Genomic DNA, 23567 nt, shown 5'->3' with positions numbered 1-23567 from the left:
ATAGTTAAAAAGCAGCCTATGAATAACATTTTAGTCCTACAGTTGTAAGCTTGTTCCATTTGAGAAGGCTGGTAAATAAGTAAATATGAACTGATGTAATACTGTATTTCTCCTAATGTTTATGGCCCACTATACCTCCAAAGTATGAAGTATGCAATTACCACCAACTATTTCCTTTGCTGAGAAGACAAAAAAATTTTCAGAGTTAAAACATATTAATTCAAATATTATATAAAATGTACTTGGAGTTAAATAAATTCTTTAAAGCTTATTGCTTCAAGTTAATTCATGATTCACAAGTAAAAATGTAATCCAAATTTTAAAATGAACAAGTCTACCCCAGCTCTTGCAACTCCCTCTTTAAAAGAGACATTTTAAAGACAGAAAGTGGTTAAGACTCTGTGCTCCCAATGCAGGGGGCCTGGGTTTGATCCCTGGTCAGGGAACTTAGAGCCCGCAGGCCACAACTAAGACTCGACACAGCCAAATAAATATTTTTTAAAAATGAATAAATAAATATGAATACACAAGAACACGTGATCTTAAAAAAAAAATAAAAAGATGACACTATAAGGAAATAAATAGCCAGACCAATCCAGATTGTGGCATTTTCTTAAAGAATATAACTAGGTTTCCACAATAAGTCAATGGAACTGAGAGTTGGGGCAGAGGGAGAGGACTTCAACAGAGTAATAGACATTCAGGAGACATAATTACCAAATGCCATGTGTGGCCCCTGAGAAGATCCTATTCTGAACAAATCAGTGCTTAAAAAACATTTTTTGAGACAACTGGGGAAATGCAAGATTGACTGGGTATTCAGCAACATTAAGAAATCATCATCAATTTTGATAGGTATGATAATCAGGTTTTAATCAATTTTGATCAGGTATGCTTGGTAAGAAAATGTCATTATTTTAGAGAAATTATGGTAATGTTTGAGATGACTTGATGTTAAGGATTTGCCTCAAAATACAACAGAAAAAATGAACAGATAAAACAAGTGTGGGAACAAGTGAATTGAGATAATGGATATGATAACTGAAGTCTCTGATAATAAAAACTTAAAAAAAAAACCATGTAAATCACTTATTCAAAAGTAACAAAAACAAAAGCTTTCAGAAGTCATTTAAAAATAAATTTTAAAATATTAAGTTTAAAGTAAGTTTTAAAAAATATTTTAAAAACAAGTTTACTTGTTAATTTTATGCATCATAAACACATAGAAAAGAAAACCAAATTCAATTTAACAGCTAAACAGTATCAGTGGAATTGTACCGATACCAAGACAGATTTACATGGCATGAATAAAGGAAAGTATCAGAATACTGGCTCAATAGGTATAAAGTATGTTTTTATGAGAACACTAATAACTTTGCTAAAAAACTAAAATAAAGCACCTAAAAAATTACAAACTTTCCCCTATAGCAGTAATTCTCAACTCCCACTACATCTTGGAATCTTAAAAAATTAGAAACCCACTAATCATTAGGGATTCTCAGTCTAGGGTAAGGCCTGGTAATTTTGATGTGCAGGAAAGTTTGAGAAAAACTGATCTATAAGAACTACATATTTACCCTTATGAATAAATGGTGGTTATATCTGTTCTCAATTATCAACTATTTTCACCTCAAAAGATATCCTATACAAAGTTTGCTTTGCTTTTCTGTTAAAACCATATGATGAGAACGGCTGCTACTTATTAACTCAAAATACACAGAAGGCTCTAAAGTATTCTTTGTACATATTATCTGCATTAATTTTTAAAATGTAGACAACATGATCATGAAAAATTACTTCTAGCAGTTTTTCTAAAAGTGACCACCCCCTAATAAATTAACTACACTTCTTAAACATGATAAAATCATTATAATGACATCTCAATTTATAATCTCAAGGATTTTTGATCACCTTGTTCTCTGATGTAGAATATGTGAATAACTAATAGTCTGCCAAGTTTGTGATTACATATTTAAATGTCAGATTTCTAACTAATTAAAAAGCCCTCAGTCTCCATTCTTGAATAAATCACATTTTTGGAGACACTGTGGTCCCTAGCACGAAAAAAAAGAAGCCGAGAATGCTAGTCTTAAAAAATTACTGTGTAAAATAAACCAATTAAAATTTATAATACGGATTCCAAATTAATTAAATTTAGTCAAGTGCTTAGATATAATATAAAAATCATACAAAGTAAAGTGAATCCCCCTAAATATTTAGCAGAAAAGAATTATCACCTAGTATCTGTGTTCTTACAGAATCTTTGAAATAAAAGGATACCGAGCAATTATTTCATTTTGCACAAGTACTGTTTGAGGAAGACTCAAGCAGGAAGTGGATCCTATCAATATTAGTTTGTTGTACTCTGAAGTCACCTGACTTACTAAATATCACTAGAAGCAAATAAACAGAGAAAAAAATTTAGTCACCATTCCAGAAGGCATGACCTCACTAACATAACAGTGTATGTCACTATTAAGAGTGTTTGATGACTACTTTAAAAAGCAAAACAGTAAGTGGTTCCTCATAAAGATAACGGTACCCACCAAAGGTGTGGGGGGTAAAAAAAAGCCACCTTAATGTCCTGTAAATGGAAACGTTTGGATTGTGATGAATTATTTTAAAATATTTTTCCGTAACTAGCCAGTCTAAAATATAAGTATAAAGTTGAATGCTTAGTTCATACCAAATATGAACATAATACCCTTAATATACATTTTACGTTTTGTACATCCTAATAGAAAGAATCCAGACAACCAATTCAGAGACTTGTAAGTACCTAATAAGCAATGAAAAATTATAAACTAGTTCATAAAATAATAACATAATAAGCTGGTAGAGGAAAAAGTACAACAGCCAGCCTCATATACAATTCATGTTAGTTTAAATTAATATCACCATTCTAGAAAGAAATCTGCAACAAGATTCAGAAGGCTTTAACATTTTCTTTGACCCAATGATTCTAGTTCTAGGAATCTAGTCTAAGTAAATAAGAGACAAAAAAGTTATGTACAGGTGTTTGTCACAGCACCATTTATACTAATGAAAAGTATGAAAGTAGACTAAATGTCCAACATACTTCCAAAAGTATTATATATCCACTAGAATGTTATAAAGCTAATTATCAATTTTCAAAAAAATTCTCAGTAGAATAATTCAAATAAAACAGTGTGATTTTAATTTTGTACAAATATGTATTTACATAGAAAATAAGAAAAAAATCAAAATATAAGTTATCTCATTAATTATAAATTCCATTATTTGATTTTTAAAACTTATAACTCACCCATTTTCAAAAACTATCTGCAGACATTTAAAATAAAAAAACCCAGTTATAAGATGTAAAACCATTAAAACAGGTAAACGATGAAGTCGTTTGGTAAAGGAAGGTGAATTCACATAGTTTCACCACAAAATATTTTCCTTGTTCTTATCAGGCAGAGCACAGAAACAAAAATACAGACATACCTTGGAGATATTGCAGCTTTGGTTCCAGACCACCACAATAAAGCAAGTATTGCAATAAAGTGAGTCACACAAATTTTATCATTTTCCTGTGCATACAAAAGCTATGTTTACAGTATACTGTAGTCTATTAAGTGTGTAAACATCATTATGTCTAAAAAAAATGTATATACCTTAATTACAAAATACTTTATTGCTAAAAAATGCTAACCATCATCTGACAATGCAGGGTTGCCACAAACCTTCAATTTGTTTTTAAAAAACAAAAACAAAACATTATCTGTGAAGCACAATGAAACGAGATATGCCAGCATATTATATTAAAATATTCAAGACAGAGCTGAAGAAGACACCAAATTTATTTACTAAGAACTGAGCAACTTTACTCATAATCTTTTAATGCAAAAATGTAGAACACTTGAAAAATGATAAAAGCACTGAATAAGACAGAAGTTAGTTATGGTGTAACTTTATAATCTTTTATGAGACTTATTATTACTTTTAAAAAATTCCATCAAAGCCATGAGATTACAAGGAAAACGATGATGAATTCCCTCTAACCATGACTCCACCCAGAATCAAAAACACATACAAACTCATCTAACTACACCCAAATAAGCAAACACACATAGCTTTTAGGGTCCAAGAAAGTGATTACTACGGTCATATGTTTGACGCTAGCTGAAGTTTCTTGGTATTTTACCCTTGTTTCTTTAATGAGTTGCATGTAATATTTTTTTTTTTTTTGCATGTAATATTTTAAACTTCTTAGAAACTACTATAAAAAATCTTGTTGTCATCTTCTACTTTGGTTATTTTAAGGATTAAATAATGTATCTGCTAATGACTTGCAGAATGCCTATGACATAGAAACTATTCAGTAAATGCTGATTTTTGTCTTTTCTATAAAATAATTTCTATCAGTTAAAAAAATTTAAGAATTCACAGTAACAATTACAAGCAAAGGCCATGTATCACTCATTACTGTCTCACTCTTGACTTTAAAAAATGGTACACCATAGTCAATATTATCTACTTACAAGCCAAGTTGAGGGAATAAAGCCTTAAATTAGCCCCACACAGTGACAGGGATTCTCTCAAGAAAGAATGTTACCAACCTAAAGAATCTATTATGGTCATGATAAACTGCTATGACTTGTGCTAGATGTATTAGACAACTAGAATAAAGGGTCAGTTTTGTCTAAAATTACCAGAATTAATTTCACATATCAAATGCTTCTCTTGTGCATTAGTGTGTCTCAGTTCATAGATGTATCACTTATATTACATATTTATAAATGGATAACACATGCTATATATTCACAGTAAGTAAATATCTATTTCCAAAAATTACTTCATTATAATGCTTTTTCTTTTTTAATTGATAAACATAAACTAAACTGTAAGAACTAGTTTGTGACTCATCAATCTTGGGTTCCATATGTATAGAAACAACTGATTTAATGATAATCTTACAAACTTCAGAAACCAAGAATTTCCTGAATACATCAAATAAAACTGTAAAATTTCATCTTAAATTATAAATCACTTATTTTACTTACAAAATAACATTTTCCTTTATTTTTTCTTCATCTTGACTCTGTCAACTATTAGTTGCAAATTTGTGTTTTGTTTTGTTTTTGATTAGGTGGGTCAAATCCATTGTAGAATGAGGTGAAATACAATGATTAAGACAAAATGCAAATACTGATAAATACCAAAATAAATTTTATATGAAATTCTTTCTAGTTAAAATTGTTTAAAAGAGAGAGTATAATATGCTTTGAAAAAATTCTATACACCTACTCCCATTATATGTTGCATCTGTTAACTTTTCATTGTCTGTGCAGTGCTAAACTGAAACAATTAGACTGGCCCTAAAGAATATGCATAAGGGGTCCTAGACAGCATGACTTCAATTTAAAGTGTAAACATTTTATTAAGAACTCAACAGTATTTCTTCATTAGAGCTTTTCCTCTTCTATTCTGGGAGAGAAGATGAGAGTGGTGAAAAAGAATATAACTGATATAATTTTCATTATACTTATGAACTTAGGGTTTTCTTCCAACAGCATACATATGCTTTCTTACCTGATACGGGGAGAAACCTAACATAATTTCTTAAATTCCAAAATGGGAGATTCATTATACTTACTGGAGTTTAACAGGCACTTTCCCATTTGGCAAAATGGGAGAAAAGTGGTATAGACAATAAAAATCATACCTAAGAGAGATGTCTCCTTGGCAAATGCTGCAGCAATAGCTGGGTCCAATGCAGGTTGTCCATCCCCAGATGGAAGATCAGGTCGAGTATAATCCCTACTTTTATCATTGTTGTATTTTACATTCAAATTCACAAGTTTAGAAAAATCAATCCTTAGGGTACAGCAAGCATTATAAATATTCTGACCATCTAGGGCCTGTAAAAGTGAACAAAATATATCAGCAATCTTAAGAAATAAAAATTAGAAAAAGTATGACTTTGACAATAAAACTCAACGATGAAAAACTGCACATAAAAGTCACCAGGAAAGGGATCAAATTCCATACCCTGTTCTTTACTATTCCAACCAATATATATTGGTTTCCACAAATACTATCTTCTTTAAATAGAAAAGTGTTATCTAAATCTAAAATGTAACCAGTTAAACATATGTGCTAATACTTTTAATTTTTAAAACCTGCAAATATTTTAATTTAAAAAAATTAACAAGGGTCACAAATATAGTCAGTGCTGCCAAAGTAGTACCATAATAGTCTGCACAATACTTTAAAGTTAATTTTATTATACACGTATCTTTTGCTGTATGGTAACACTTATAAAAATTGGTATAGGTATAAGGTAACTTCTGTTTGATGCCACATTAAATGAGGTGCCTCAAGACAACTAAATATCACTATGATGCATAATAGCAACTACCATGAAATGAGCAAAAACTCTTGGGTTGGCCAATAAGTTCATTTGGGTTTTCCATAACATCTTAAGGAAAACCCCAACAAACATTTTGGCCAATCCAATATTATCTTCCTTAACCTAGGTTGTTCAACCTGAATCAGAATAACTTGCTGAATAAGCAAATTCAATGTCATCCCAGGAAAGTTCTGGAATAGAAGGAGTACACCTCTAGAGTTGAAAAGGTCATCTTGAACAAGTTATTTAACCTTTCTGAATCTCAAAATCTTTCTGAACCTGGAAAACAGATACGACGATGGCTGCCATGTTTCTTTGCAGGGTTATTATGAGGATTAGATAAAAGATCACATATGTAAAAGCACATATGTATATTTCACACATATGTAAAATATATGAATTATAAAAGGACTGTGCTGCTGTTATGATTATTATGTTTTTTTCTGTTCCTATATAATCACCAATGCTACTCCAGCTGGATGGAAACCTGGAACGAACTAGAGAACAGGGGAACACACTGTTAATTTTTCATTAGAAGAATAAACATTTACTATATAAAATAACAGTCCAGAAATGAAGAACATGTTTAGCTCTATAATTCACCTCAAAAATGAAAACAATTCTTCTGATAACAATACATAAATAGATCAAGCCTGATATCTATGCAGACCAAGATTAAGTGTGTAAAACCAGACCTATATTAATAGTAGACCAACATATTTTTCACATTTGATGTTTGAAAGAATTTTTGTATTACCTCAGTCTGAATATTTTAATTGTCACACTGTTGAAGAAGGAAAGGAACTGAAACAGACTAAAATATAATCAAGAGTGCCCTGTTATGAAAAAAGTAAACCTCTATAATAGCTCCTTATGTATATAAAGCTTATAATTAAAATATTCCCACTCTAAAAAAAGAAAACCCGTTCCTTTAATATACAAAATTAAGATTTATCCAAGAGGGAAAGTGTTGGGGGTGGTGGTGGTGGTGGGATGAATTGGGAGATTGGGATTGACATGTATACACTAATATGTATAAAACAGATAATAAGAACCTGCTGTACAAAAAACTAAATAAAATAAAATTCAAAAAAAGTTAAGATTTATGTGAATATATTTACCAAGCTAAAAACTAACCTAAAAACACAATTCAACCCAAGTTCACCAATTTCAATAATTACCGATGAAAACTCACTTAAAGGGACTACATACACATCAGGATTTGAATTATATTTGAATTAGGCAATGTACCTATCATCATATGAGAATGAAAACCAAGTATCAACTCTCTCAGCCAGAGTAATGTAAGTATTAATTCAATACTCTTCTGTAAAGACACACAAAGCATTGAAAATAGGTCTTATTTTACTCATTCCTATAGGGGAAATGTTGAGCCAAGTAATAGAATCTATATCTCTCCCCAATATATGAACATCAAAAGATGAGGAGCAAAATTCACTCTTAGGTGACTATTTCAATAACATCATACAAAAAAATCTGATATCTTGTAAGAAAAGACCTGGCTTTGGGTCATATTATCTAAATTAATGCAAAAAGCAATGTACTGACACAAAATCACTAACTTCACTATAAGCAGAGTTTCTTTGGGGCTGAGTTCTTTCAATGAGGTTGACTGCCAAATATCTACTATGAATATGCTAACTGCTAGAAAGCCCTCTAGAAGCCTTTGACATTCTTCCTTTAATTAAAAAATAGTATCTTTATGTAGATGGAAGACACACAAGTACACCTAAGATACAAAAGCTAGAGAAATGAGGAAACAATATGTAAATTAAAATTACCTGTTAGCAACATACGAGAGGAACAAGAGCTGAGGATACACAAGAATAGAAATCCAGGCACTTTCAATAGCTGGCTGAGGGAAGATGACTACAAATGAGTAAACTAGATATGCAAGCTCACTTCAAGCTCGTGTGTTTGCAAAATTCCAGGAAATAATGGCAGCACACAAGTCAGTCTGTGTTCAGCAATCGGGATTGCAGTGATCTTGCTAGAGCAAAGATTTCTCACAGTAAAAGCTCAAGTTAATTTGCAGAAAGGCCTCTCAAATGTGTCTATGCAAAGGGAAGGTTTGGAGTACACAAAAACAATCAGGAAAAAGTATTTTCATACTAAGTATAAGATTTATGGCAAAAACATGATAAACTCAGTAAAGATGTTAAATAATGTATAGTTAACAACACAATAAACATTGCATATGGATTAAAAACAGGAAAAGCCACCAATGAAACTAATGAAATACACTCTCCTGGAAGGAATCATTAATGAGAAACAATCCACTTGCATATTAAAACAGAGTGACCATATTAAAGGATTTCCAAAAGACACAATGTCACTGTCCAGTGTCAACTGTACACATTCCTAATAGAGATAGATAACACACTTGAAAAGCTGTCTCTAATAACAAAAACAAAAACAGCTACTTTCTACCATGTGTGTTATAATTTCAGGGTTGTATAAAACAAATAATTTTTAAAAGTCAAGGTAAAAAGGAGATTACTTCTATTTCTCAAAAATATAGAAACTAAACTAGATAGAAAGCCACAGTTAAGTGATATCTTTGCCCAATACACTGCTTGCCAATAAACAAGATTTTTGAAAAAGGCATTAGGGCATTTTCTTTAATAAATGTGAAGATCAGTTAAAACAATTTACTTTTTACTTGACAATTATGATTGTTAAAATGACTTGTGATTACCACCCTAAATGTCAACCCTCAATATACATTATCTTTTCTGTTGACTTAAGAGCTTTTTAAAGCCAACCTCAGGACAAATTCAGGAGATAGTTACATTTTTCCCCTCCAACCCTCACTAATAAAACTCCACTGTTAATGTTTTTTTCCGAGTTGCTCTTCTCTTATAAAGCAAAATGCTAGGGGGAAAGAATTCCAATTAAATGAAAATAATTGCCAAAGATCATAACTAATATATGGAAAGTTTGGTTGGCTCTGTCACTCAAGCTGCCTTTACATGGCAGTGATTCCCAGGGCATTCAAGACAAAACAGAGTAGTGGGCTCCCAACCCCAAAGATTAGAACTGTTAGTTCAGAATGGCCTAAGAGTCCCATTCTGTGTAAGCAATCTATATGATAAGAATGTATCTGGACCAGTCTGATAAGAATGGGCTCTGGACCATACTTTAAAGAATACTATAATTCTCTTCCCCCAAACCTAAAGGTACACTATGCCTGCTAAATGAATTCCCAGGGCGTAAGCAATATTTTGTCATTCTCTCATTCATTTGAACAACAATCACTATAGAAGTGGAGAAGCAGGCTTAAGATTCCCTTCCCAAATTCTTATTCCTTACCTATAAATTTTACATGATCTCTACTGTTTTAACAAGCATAAAAATACAGCAACTGAATTACAAAGTTTAGAATCAACTCATTTTATAATACACTGAGATGTACATGGATGGTTGAAAGGTCGGAAGGATCTACAGCACTCTAGATGCTGGGAAAGTTGTGACATGGGTTGAAAAAGCCCTAATACCTGTAATACACCATACACTGTGCTAGGTTCTAAAAATGTAGCAGGGAACAAAGTAGACATGATACCCACTCATATATAACTTACAGTCCAACAGATAATACAGACACTTAACAACTAATTATAAGTTTGATGTGCAGTGATGAGAACTAAGAAAGGAAGGGATCCAATCTAGTTGAAAGGTTATAAAAGACCTCTCTGAGAAGAGACTTCTAAACTGATACTTGAAAGAGAGGTAGGAGTTGGGCATAAAGAGATGGAGAGAACAGTTTTAGCAAACAGAACAGCAAGTTGTAAGCCCATGAGATCAGAGAATATATAGAACATGCAAGCATTTAAAGAAGTCCAATATGGTTAAAGGTGGAAGATGATACTGGAGAGGCAAGATTTAGTTTTATAAGCTATGTTAAGGAAGGAGGATTTTATATTTAGGACAAAAATCAGTCACTGAAGGGCACTGAGAAAGGAAGATATATGACTTTGAGATCATTCTTAAAACTCAAAGTGGTGAGTTTTGTCAGAAGACCAATGAAACACAGATTTAAGAGATGATGGCTTAGATCAGTGCTACTCAAACTGTGGTTCATGGACTAGCAACCCAAGTCACTCTGCATGAAGAGAACTTTGTGTCCAAATTTATTATCAACACTGACACTACACAAACTATAGCTAGAAGTATGCTGATTTGTATTTTTGCACAAGTGCCTTGTAGCATCTAAAACTAGCACTTTGAATGACACTAGCTTAGACTATGGTGATGGCAAGAGAGTTGGAGATAAAAGGATAGATTCAACAGAAATTTAGGGTCTAGAATGAGTACTATTTGGTGATAAGCTGAAAGGAAGAGGAATAAAGGAAGATTCAACGTTTTCTGGCTTGTTTCTTAGATTCATAGTACCTTGACCTTTATTGATACAGAAAATACAGGCTTTCGTATTTTTGGTGGTGGGGGGTGGTGGTGACAGGAGTTAATTGAACACGCTAAGTTTGAAGGTGCGCCATGGTCCATGGGTTCCTAATCTGGGTCTCTTAGAAGACGTCTGAGCTAGAAAAAGTGATGTGAGTAGTCAGAATCACAAAGGTGTAATTGAGCTGTGTGTAACAGCTGAGGTCCCCGTGGTGGAAGGGGAGGAATGTAACAAGGAAGGGACAGAGGTGGGATATATCTAGGTGAGAAGTGTCAGAGACCAGGAGAAAAGACGATTTTAAGAAAGGGACAGAAAGGTTCAATGTCAAATGTTACCTAAGGTTAGTTAAGATAAGGACTGAATAATTCTGTTGAGATTTAGCTACTCTAGTGATCACTGGTGACACGAGGGAGAAAAATATGGATAAACAGGGGCTGAAACCAAATTACTCTAAGTAGAGAAATAAGAAGAGGATAATAAGTATAAACAGCAAATAAAGACAGCTTATTTAAGAATTCTAGTTATACAATAAATGCTGGAGAGGGTGTGGAGAAAAGGGGACACTCTTGCACTGCTGGTGGGAATGTGAATTGGTTCAGCCACTATGGAGAACAGTATGGAGGTTCCTTAAAAAACTACAAATAGAATTACCATATGACCCAGCAATCCCACTACTGGGCATATACCCTGAGAAAACCAAAATTCAAAAAGAGTCATGTACCAAAATGTTCATTGCAGCTCTATTTACAATAGCCCGGAGATGGAAAGAACCTAAGCGCCCATCATCGGACGAATGGATAAAGAAGATGTGGCACATATACACAATGGAATATTACTCAGCCTTAAAAAGAAATGAAATTGAGATATTTGTAATGAGATGGATAGACCTAGAGTCTGTCATACAGAGTGAAGTAAGTCAGAAAGACAAAGACAAATACCGTATGCTAACACATATATATGGAATTTAAGGGGAAAAAATGTCATGAAGAACCTAGGGATAAGACAGGAATAGAGGCGCAGACCTACTGGAGAACGGACTTGAGGATATAGGGAGGGGGAAGGGTGAGTTTTGACAGGGCGAGAGAGAGTCATGGACATATACACACTAACAAACGTAGTAAGGTAGATAGCTAGGGGGAAGCAGCCGCAAGGCACAGGGATATAAGCTCGGGGCTTTGGGACAGCCTGGAGGGGTGGGAGGGGGAGAGTGGGAGGGAGGGAGACGCAAGAGGGAAGACACATGGGAGCACATGTATATGTATAGCTGATTCACTTTGTTATAAATCAGAAACTAACACACCATTGTAAAGCAATTATACCCCAATAAAGATGTTAAAAAAAAAAAAAAAAAAAAAGAATTCTAGTTATAAATGAAGAAAGGGAAGAGAGACAAGGTGTTAGATGGACAGATATATGGAATACAGAATTAAGGGTAAATTCATTTAAAAAATGAGAGAACACTTAAGCACACTTGAAACACTGGTGAGAAGTAACAAAGAGAAAAATACAGGAGAAAGAGGGGATGAAAATGCAAAGGCTCTTATGAGGCAGAACAGGATGGTATCTGGTGTTTACTGGTCTTAGAAATATCTATGCCTTTTATTTAGAAGAGACAGATATGTGTGGGTATAAGTAGATTTTGTGAGAAATACTGATGGAGTTTCCATCTGATAGTTTCTATTTTTTCTGAGAAGCAGCAGGCAAGGTTGTAAGAAAGAGTGAAGACAGACTTGGTGGAAAGAGAAATTTCTATCCGATATAGTCACTGTGGAAAATGGGAGAACAGACCGAAGAAATGTGGTAAGATTTTGCAAGCGGAGTCTATTTGTAGTTGATGCTGAAGAATTTAAATTAGTACTGGCTAGATTATGTGATATTCTCTAGGTACAGTCCACAGTCCAGATAAAGGCACGAAGAAAAATGACTGGAGTCATTATATGTTTAGGGCTTCCCTGGTGGCGCAGTGGTTCAGAGTCCGCCTGCCGATGCAGGGGACACGGGTTCGTGCCCCGGTCCGGGAAGATCCCACATGTCACAGAGTGGCTGGGCCCATGAGCCATGGCCGCTGAGCCTGTGTTGCGCAATGGGAGAGGCCACAACAGTGAGAGGCCCGCATACCGCACAAAAAAAAAAAAAAAAAAAAAAAAGAAAAAAGAAAACCTATCAAATGCTGAAAGATATATATAAACTGCTTTAACCACTGAATTGTATAGCCCAAATGCAGTATAATTCTGAATCAAATTCCATTTCACTGGTCCTTCACCAAATACTCTTCCTCTGGATCGGAAGGGAATGACAAAGAAAATATTCCATGTTAAGAAAAATGTGCACTATATTTAAATTTGTTTGAAGTTGTGAAAAGTGTCATCGAGAACACGGCTTCTAGATTGTCTGCTACTGATCAAACCTCATACCACAATGATTTCAGTAACTCTTTAAATATAAAATATCTCCAAAGTTGGAGGGCTGGGGCATGTTAGGAAAGACAATTCTTTTTTTAAAGAAGAACTCTAATTGCTGAAAAGGGAAACATAATAGGATTAGATCATGCAATTGGGAACCAGTGAGTAGGAACACACTGGAGAAAAGTAGACTAAAAAAATGTCAACTTTACAGATAGTGTACATTATAAGTAATTTACCTCTTTAAATCTTAGCATCCCCTTGTAACACAGGAAAAATTCCTGCTCTGTTTATAACATGGAGTAGTCAGAAAAAAATGAGGTAACAGCACTTGGTAAAACCATTTCAATTATGTTATTATTACTAGTAAAGCCTTTCTGCTACCTGAAGCTATTTTTGCTCCCCAAATGAGATTCTAAGGATGGAATACAATGAAACAATAATTAAAAATGGCCTGGTTCCATACAACCTATCTTGATCTGGAGGAAGTATTGAATAGACCATAATTAGTCTGAAAGTAAAAGTGTGAAAGGGAGAAAAAAGGTAAGACAAATATAAGTACAGACAGTTGATTTAATAATAAATATTTAATGTTTTAATAATGGAATAAAAATGAGATACTACAGCACAAGAAGTTAAAGAGACAGAAAAAGGTAGATTTAAATAAGATACACAAACAGAAGGTTAGGCATTTAGAAACAAAGATGTGGTATGCAGTTTTCAGTGGTAGCTATGACGGGTAGATTTTACTGCTTTGAACAGTTTCTTACCCTCCATATATAACAACAACAACAAAAAAGGTAAGTAATGTGAATAAAAGGGAGACTAAGAACTTATTCAAAAAACCTATCTTTTAAAAAAATACTTAAAAAGAATACTGGAAATAGCTGAGAGCCTATCATAGAATTGAGCCACATGTCTACTGATGTATTTCAGCCAAACTATCTTATAGATAAATTTATTACTTTGAAACTCCCACTGGAAAATGTAAAATCTTATACAGGTATGCATGCACAATACAATCCTGATATATCCTCAAGAGCACAAAACTTCTGGACCTAAATCAAACAAAAATGCAAACTATAAGCCTATATTACATATAACTACAAATATGACTGTTAAAAATAAACATCTTTTTTATCATAAATACTAAGCTTTTCCAATATTACCTTAATGACAATAATGTGTGCCATCTAAAATGCTATATGGTATCGCTAAGTTATGTCAGTATTAATAACATTAGCTACACATATATATGTGTATATACATATCTACCACTGAAAATTATTGCTATCTCAAAAAAAAGCTAGACTTACTAGTTTTGCTTGCTGAGCATTTACTGGATCGCCATACTGGAGAAGAGCTTGAAACTGGTTATTTTTTGTAAATGTGATTATCTTCAATACAGCACCAAACTTAGAAAATATCTGTTAAAACATTAAAATCAAAACAAATTTTATCTACTGTATTATTATTTCTCAATTTTATAGATAAACATGCAAATTAAACTAAACTTACTTGGTGAAGAACATCAAGTGTTACAGGGTAATACATATTGTCAATAATTATTCTAAGCACTGGACTCTGGGCTGGAGTCACTGCACTCTCACTAACTGTGGTGCCACTAAGAGGAGTATTTGCTGTCTGGACAGCTGTCACTGCTTGAAGAACTGCTTGAGCACGCTAAAAAAAGAAAGATAAACACTTTAGAAACATTCCTGGTATTTTCACCTATACTTTGCTAAACGTTACAATATTAAATTCTTTTCTAAAACACATAGATTAAATAAAATTTAACACTCAATAAATATTTTGAGCACCGGCCATGAGCCAAGGATTATAATTCAAGTATTATACTAGTATTTATTTTACTTCAAAACAATTATCTAGGGTTTGGGACCAATGTGGAACAAGAAAGACAGTTGGTGTAATTTCCTCTTAAAACAACAAGATGTAGTCTGACAGATTCAGAAAATGTTTTAAATAGAAACTTTTAGAGAACAATGAAACTAACATTATTCATTCCATAAAAAAGGCACATAGTAAACCTTAAGGGGATTACTAGATTATCCAAAAGAACTCCCATAAACATTATTTCCAATAAATCCTAAAAGAAGAATATTCAGATACAAATTAAGTCTTTTTTTCATACTAGCATAACTTCTGAAACCAAAATTTTTAGAACAGAAATTGATGTATACCATACTACAAAGCCATAAAATTTTCAGGAATACTTCAAAATAAAATAAGAATATTTTCCATACATGTTATGGTATCTAATACACTATAATTTTACGTAGGACTAGGAAGATATTGATAATTGAACCATGACAGATCAACTATTATAAGACACATCTTGATTTCTGAGATTTTAAAATGTGAAAAAAATATATATATGGAGCTGAAAAAATACAGTATTTTTGGGAAATCTGTCAACTAAATCATATGTTAAATGTTCCAAAAAGACTGCCTTTATTACTATTATGCCTTTCCTATTATTACTGACAGATTCACTGATAAGGAATAATTTCTTTCTACCTTATCTGGGGTCAGAAAACCTATATAAAGGCAAATAACTGTTAGATATAATAATGACAAATACCTCTACACTGCTTTCTTTATAGTCTGAAAAAGTTGTATTGGCAGATGAACAGGAATATAAACAGAGCACAGTGATGAATGAAAAGGAAGGCGGATACAAAAGAATGAGAACATTTATGATAATAAGGAATGATCAGTGTTCCCTTCAGCAGCACATATACTAAAACTGGAACAACACAGAGATTAGCATGGCCCTATGCAAATATGACCCCAAAATCATGAAGTGTCACATTTTTTCTGGACCTATTAACTAATGTGGTGGTGGTAATCATTTTGCGAAATATAAATATATCAAATCACCTTAAAACCCACACAATGTATATGTGAATTATATCTCAAAAAAGGTGGGAGGATTGTCATTTCACTGAAATATTACATAACCAGGAAATGATATAGCTTGGTACTCAAGGAGATCACACACTCATATAGTCAAACTTCATCATCTAAATGCTAATAAAATATGACCTATAAATTTATGTTAAAGTGACTTGTTAATTCAAATCCAACATTTTGAAACATACAATAAATATTTAATACAATGGGCACATTTACACTACTATAAAGAATATAGTTATAAAAAAAGAGGGATAAAAAGATTTCTAGAACAATGTTTGTTAATTTAAACATCTGAACATATTTAACCCAATATATATTTAAATAAAGTATTTTAAGTAGCTCATTGCAAGTAGCTCACTGTTCACTTTCTTCATTAGTGAACATGTCTTTATATACATTTATTATAATAAGCATGGAAATATCATAACTTAGAACAACTCTAACATCTGCTATTTTAAATAATGGAACGTCTCCTTAAAATAGGAATCACTTGATCATGGTGTACTATCCAAACAGTATAAAGTTAAGCTTCCTCTGCAACTCAGTCACCCTGTCTGCTTTCCCTACATACACAAGCATATATGTATATATGTACTCCATACAAGCATGTTAAGTACTTATCTACTGCATACTTTTCTTTCCAATACTATTCACTGTTCTCCATCTTCCTTTTTTACCTTAACAATTACGTTCTCTATTATCATTAACAAGTAACTTCATACATTTTTTGGTCTCATTTATGTGTAGCTTTTTTGTTTAACATCTTTATTGGCATATAATTGCTTTACAATGGTGTGTTAGTTTCTACTTTATAACAAAGTGAATCAGCTATACATATACATATATCACCATATCTCCTCCCTCTTGCATCTCCCTCCCCCATTTTTTTTTAAATAAATAAAATGACATTTATTTATTTATTTTTGGCTGCATCGCGTCTTCGTTGCTGTGCGCTGGCTTTCTCTAGTTGTGGCGAGTAGGGGCTACTCTCCATCGCGGTGCATGGGCTTCTCATTGTGGTGGCTTCTCTTGTTGCAGAGCACGGGCTCTAAGCGTGTGGGTTTCAGTAGTTGTGGCATGTGGGCTCAGTAATTGTGGTTTGCAGGCTCTAGAGAGCAGGCTCAGTAGTTGTGGTGCATGGGCTTAGTTGCTCTGCAGCATGTGGGATCTTCCTGGACCAGGGCTCGAACCCGTATCTCCTGTATTGGCAGGTGGATTCTTAACCACTGTGCCACCAGGGAAGCCTCTTCATACGTTTTTTAAAAAAATTCATGAAGCAGAGTTGGCTTGCCAACCTAGATTTTAATTAAACTTCATATTGAAACAATCATATACACATAAAAGGACACAAATCATAAGTATATACAGCTCAATAAAATTTCACAAATAGAACATATCTGTAAAAGGACTATCTAGATAAAAAAATAGAACATTACCAACACTCCAGAAACCACACACATGCTTTCTCCCAGTTATATAAATGGAACCATATAGTATGTGTTCTACTTTGATCTGGCTTCTTCCAATAAACATAATTTTTATGATGTTCATCCAAGTTCTAGAGATACCAGTGGCTTGTTCATTCTTTTTGCCAGTCAGTATTCCAACGAATAAATGTACCACAACACATTCTACAGCTGCTGAACATGTGGATCATTTCCAGCTCTGGGCTAGTACATACAGTGTGCCATGAACTTTCTTATACATATCTTTTCATGCACATATGTATTTATTTTCTCAGATACATGACTAGTAAAAATTACTAAGTCAAAGAATATGTATATACTCAGCTTTAGTAGATATTTCAAGGTTTTAAAAATGATTCTACCAATTTACATTCTCATCACTTATTTACGAAGTTCAAGCTTCTCTACATTGTTCCAATACTTGGTATTACCGGTCTTAATTTTATCCAGTATGGTATACATGGCAGTATCTCACTGTGATTTTCATTTGTATTAAGGGTTCTTAATCCAAACCTAATCCACTCTGTGGATCAGAGGATGGCTTTCAAGGAAACTAACTAATGGGAAACCTGAAGATGTCTAACAAGTGGCCATGTGAAGTAAGGGATGGAAAGGTGGTACAAAGGCAGGCAGGCCACAATATTCCAGGTAAAAGTGACAGCACAGAAGCACAATGGCCTCCAAAGATAAAATAAGAGAAAGCATGCCAGGTTATAGGCGCTACAATTACTACCGGGATAGAAGCACAGGAAAATAGGGTGGGAGTAGCCATAAGACAGAAACAGTATTCATCTCAAAGGGCCTTTACCCTGAGCATGAAAAGGATTTGCTGCAGATGACTGTGTCTGAGCAAACGAAGCAGCAAGAAAGAAGAAAACTGGGCAGATACTAAAAAGAGTGAATTCACAGAACCTACTGATTTGATGAAAGGTTCTGGAAGAATTCATGATTGACACACACATTCATTTGTCTCTCTTCTATTATAAAACACTATTAAAATGACTATAAATAAGTACAAAATGGAATAAATGCAGATACTGAAGAGAAAAGGTTATCACTAGCTCAGAATAATTTTATCAAATTCCCAAAACTCAGAAAATGCATGGACAGAAGACATAGTGAACACATAGCAAAACAGGGTTTGCACTGGTAGCATCCATAGGAATCAAATTAGAAATTGGTAGGTACACAGGAGGAAGGAGAATGAAAATAAAAGGGTTAACAGAAAGTATGGCTAACAAACATCCTCTTCCTCCTCACCATCAACCAACTTATTATTAAACAATAAAAACAAAAGCAACAACAACTAAACACTCCCTTAAAAGAACAAAAACTCTAAAAGGAGTTTTGAAAGCCAAGAATAAAGACCTCTGGCATTTGGGGGGGGATCCCAGGTTAGTATCCAAGTCCTCATTACCTTACTCTAGAGGAAAGCATGCAAGTCCAATAAAACCTAACTGTCCATTCTGAAATATAAACAGACAATGAGGGTGGGTGGGAGGAAGAGAAGAATAGAGAGAACAAGATAAACATAACAGCTAATTCTAAAGAAAGTAAAAGATACAGTCAAGTATTTTAAAATACCATTAATTAGTAACTGTAAAGAATGACCAACTACGACGTAAAAAGGGTATCAAAGAAAAGAAGAACTTTTGAAAATCAAAAATATGGCTGTCAAAAAAATTTTTTTCAACATAAGAACATTGCACTGACTGCTCCCTATGTCTGGAACATAACCAAGACTGCAATAAGTGCCTTATTCTCTAATCACCTTGAAGTTTGTTACTCAAATGTCACTTGTTGGTTGAGCTTCCACTGGTTATCCTATTTGAAATTACAAATCCCCCTCCCCTACATATATCTATGTATCTATCTATAGATGCCTTATCTTTATTCTTTCCACAGCATTTTCATTTGAATCTTTTTAAATGAGAATGCATTCACTAATTACTGAAAATACTAACATGTAAAATAAAATTGGGATATTAAATGCCATTTTAAACTCTAAGTAAAAAGAATAGAGAATACATATTTTCTTTTGGTATATTTCCTCATGATAAATTCTGAGAAGTACAACTTCTGGTTCAAAAGAAATGAAAATTATCAAATTTAAAAAGCAACTGAAATTTTAGCCTTATCTTTCAGGCAAAAAGTTTTACAAGCTTATTTTTCATGAACTATCAAAATGATCTTAAATTATTTTTTACAAAGGTTAAAATCTATGAGGAATTATTTTCCATTTAATTTTTGATAAGAGCCACAGTTTAGATTTTACTAAAACAGATATAATTAGCTAAAAACTACATTTGAAGAGCTTTTAGACCAGTTTTTATTGCAATCCTATGTATTTAGATCTAAAACCATTCTTATACTTTTTCTAAAAAAATAATTTTAGATAATTAATATCTTCTACATCACATTTTTAAAAGATCAACACATATTCTCAACATATATTCTCAATTCTTACATTCCCCCCCCCAGGAAAACCATTAACACATCCTCAGTAGGAGTTTTTCCATAAGAAATTAAGACCTATTAAAAGTCAAATTACCAAAGGGACTGAACTTCGTACACTGAAGTCTAAGCAGCAGAGTTGCATAAACAGTTTATGCTTAAGTCCTACCTCAGACAGTATGTATACAAAAACTTTAATTTGCACAAAGAAAAAGAACACTTTGACCAGAACCTTAAAATCACTGAAAAAAATGCTATTTAACTAATTTATCCAGTATTAATTTAAAATATGAAAATAAGAGACCACACATACTTTCTGTAAATTAACATAATGGTTAATACTTAACAGGCTACAAGAAAATGCCACAAAAAAACCAGAAAACAAAAAACAAGAAAATGCTCACAGAAAAATCTTCTGAATGGTAAAAAAATTTTTTTCTGCTAATATGTTTATGAGATTCTTAATACGTTCTAGGCCATTTTATTTATGTACCTACACATACTCACTTGGTTCAATGTATTATCTGTTTTTAGTTCTTTGTGATTGGAGTACTGAATATAAATCGGTTGGTTACGAAGGTGAGGTGTCACAGCAGAATAGTAATTAACCATAGTAATAGCTGCTTCCTCTGTTGCTAGTTCCAAAAATGCCTGAAAATTTAAATAGCAAAAATCTTAATATTATGAATAAAATTCAAATAAACTTCAGTATCTGTGTAATCTGTTTGGTTCATTAGAAAAATCAGTATCTAGAATATAACCTTTCAAGTTACATTTAGATGCTCTAGTAGGTAGAATTAGAAATCTCTTACTGAAGTTTAGAGATACAATTAAACTCAGAAGCTCTTAGAATACAACTTCCACCTCTGATTTTCCATACACTACAAATGTACCCATTTCAACAAAGGCTAGAGAAAATAAAATCTAAACATTTTCCAGCACCAGAATTTTACCACTCCTAACCTAGAAAACATAAGAGAACACCAAGTCATTTTTAAAGTATTTACAATTTAACAAAGAAAAAAATTAAATGTCATATTATTAGTGATATTAACTATATTTAAGAGAACATTAAATTTCTCTAAATTCTTCTAAATGGTATCATTAGAAACTTTAAAACAAAATTTGATTTTTAATATACCTGGACCCTACTGCTACAGGTATAACTATTCAATATAGAATGTCTGGGACTAATGACTATCTTTTTCTAATGCTATCAGATAAATATTTCCCTGGGATAAGCTTAAAGGATAAGATGCTGCTAGTGTCCTTACTGATTTCCGATATTACAAAGAGCAAAGCCACAATAAAAGAAGTATTTCATCTGTATTTCCTACAATCTCATTGACCAGTAGTTCAATTAGAGTCCTAAAGGGAATTTAAAATTTGAAATTTGAAAACTACAGTGACTTATTCATTTTAGCTCCCTACCATTAGTTTCCCAAACACAGCTACAAGGAGAAGTCAGAGTAAGACTTCTGTCATGTTCTTTAAGAAAAGTAACCTACTATATACTATCCTTTCATGAGGCAACAGCTAATTCACACCTGCTGGATAGTTGGGGCTTAACATTTTATAAGTCCTGAAAGAAATATACCTGATTTTTTCCTTTCAGCATAAGGATGTTGGTCACCTTACCAAAAGGTAAGCCTAAAGCAATAACTTCAGTTTCTGTCACTTCACCAGGTAATTTTCGAATATGAAGTACACGAGAAGGAGCACCATCCATTTTATCTTCTCCTTTAAATTTTTTACTATCATTACCATTGGCTGAAAGACATTAAAGAAACAGTCTTTAGTATATTGATTTTCCTTATTTGCATAAAAAAATCACAAAACAAACTTTAATAAAGAACTTAAAAACAGAGCTGAGCATAGTTGGGATACTTCCTAAAAATTCAAAAACCAAGTTTGCAAAGTAACAGAGAAAATCATATCCACCAATTACTACTAAATGAAATCATCAATTAAGATTACTATTGGGTAAATATATTTCTGGATAGCATATGTAAAGAGTAGCAAGTGATAATCAAAAACATTAAAATGCAATTTCATAAAGAAATGGTCAATGGCTATAGAACACAATTACCTTACAATTCAATCGTCTTATTAGAGACTAATAAGGAGTCTAAGACTTAGTCTAAGACTAAGGAAAATACAAAAAAGTGAAAATTTTGACTTAGCAAAAATTAATTATAATTTTACCTGAGAAATTCTAAATTGTTCAATTTGAAAAATGTGCTAAAAAACAGAATCAAAGAAGGCAATGCTGTAAAAATTATTATGCAGTCACTCCACACTATGGGTCACATTCCTCTACCTAAAATGTTTTGTCACTATCAAAATCTACTATAAATCACTCATGGACTTGATTATCTTATTCTGTTACTCTGAGCTTTAAAGTGATATATTTTAAACAACAAATTAGTTGCCTGCTTTTATTCCAAAGCTTTACCAAAACACACAAAATAAACAAAAAACCAAAATCCAAACTTACTAAAGAATCAATAAAATATGTGATGTTTTGATGGTTCTTAATCTTCTAAGAACTCAAGGATATTTCTGAGACTCTAACCTGAAGAATCCTTACACAGTGAGAAATATGCATGTATACTCCACTTTGATATGATTTTTGGTACTTTACAGTACACCCCCAGAAAACATTCAATATTATCTATAAAATTCTAAGACCATCGGGATCTTCTAAGTGCCTTCAAAATTTATTCAAACATTAATTCTTTAAACATTACTGAGTTATCAAGAATATGTCTGGCACTTCTTTAGGTTCTGAGGGTACAGCAGTGAACAGTAAGCAGTAAGATCCCTGATGCTGTCCTGTAGTCTAGTGGGAGAGATGGACTACCCAGTACACGAACCAGATTATTTCTTATAGAGATTAAGTGCTATGGAGAAAGTAAAGCACAGTAATGTGATTAAAAGTGACTTAGCAGAGGACTGGAAGAGGGTGATGTGGTAGTTATTTTACTGGATGATCAGAGATAATATGTGAATTCACCTGATAAGTATAACTTAGTGTCAATTAAGTCATATTTTAACAGTTTCACTCAAGTTTATATACATAAACGAACAGCCAATACAATTAAAAATTCCCTTAAGTTGACTCTGTACAGAAGACAGTAGTAAGCTATGGTTTCTGAATATATTACCAGAAAAATCTTGCTGGTTAGCTCTTCATCATTCCAAAAATAAGAACTACAAAAAGCTCTCCACACTTCCTTTCATAAGTAAGGAAAACATCTATGTACACAGGCACCTGAACCTACCAGAAACAGGCTGAATTTCCTATTTTGTGGCATCTTATTTTAACAAAATCATCACTGGGTCTGTTAAATGATACTGCAGGGAATCAAAAAATACACATATACCTTAAAACATATAACTGACATACAAATGCGTATTCTTCTAACGCCTTTTCTTAGCAAAGCAATCTGATAGACTGTGCTCTTGTTCATTCATTTGTTTAAATAACAAGAACAAATAATTCAGTC

The 23567-nt window shown here is 32.9% G+C and overlaps 1 protein-coding gene and 1 non-coding gene across 6 annotated transcripts in view; one reads left to right on the top strand and one right to left on the bottom strand.

The window, feature by feature from the left end:
- Nucleotides 1-23567, bottom strand: part of PTBP2 (polypyrimidine tract binding protein 2) — an 81120-nt gene that overhangs the window by 19276 nt on the left and 38277 nt on the right. For 4 of the 5 annotated variants that reach the window (XM_065898204.1, XM_065898205.1, XM_065898206.1 and 1 more), the window contains 5 exons: nucleotides 21656-21828; nucleotides 20566-20709; nucleotides 14720-14884; nucleotides 14518-14628; nucleotides 5690-5885 (listed from right to left, as the gene is read on the bottom strand). In XM_065898204.1, coding sequence (XP_065754276.1) covers nucleotides 5690-5885; nucleotides 14518-14628; nucleotides 14720-14884; nucleotides 20566-20709; nucleotides 21656-21828 — 789 coding nt within the window. Of the gene's footprint in view, nucleotides 1-5689; nucleotides 5886-14517; nucleotides 14629-14719; nucleotides 14885-15668; nucleotides 15672-20565; nucleotides 20710-21655; nucleotides 21829-23567 lie in introns of all 5 variants that reach the window. The other variant, XM_065898208.1, reaches the window with a different exon arrangement.
- Nucleotides 15939-16040, top strand: LOC136140643 (U6 spliceosomal RNA). Its single transcript, XR_010657641.1, has one exon. It is a non-coding gene; the product is annotated as a U6 spliceosomal RNA (small nuclear RNA).

This window comes from Phocoena phocoena, chromosome 1 (assembly GCF_963924675.1).
Source record: "Phocoena phocoena chromosome 1, mPhoPho1.1, whole genome shotgun sequence".
NCBI lineage: Eukaryota > Metazoa > Chordata > Mammalia > Artiodactyla > Phocoenidae > Phocoena > Phocoena phocoena.
This window is presented reverse-complemented; position numbering and strand designations above follow the sequence as displayed.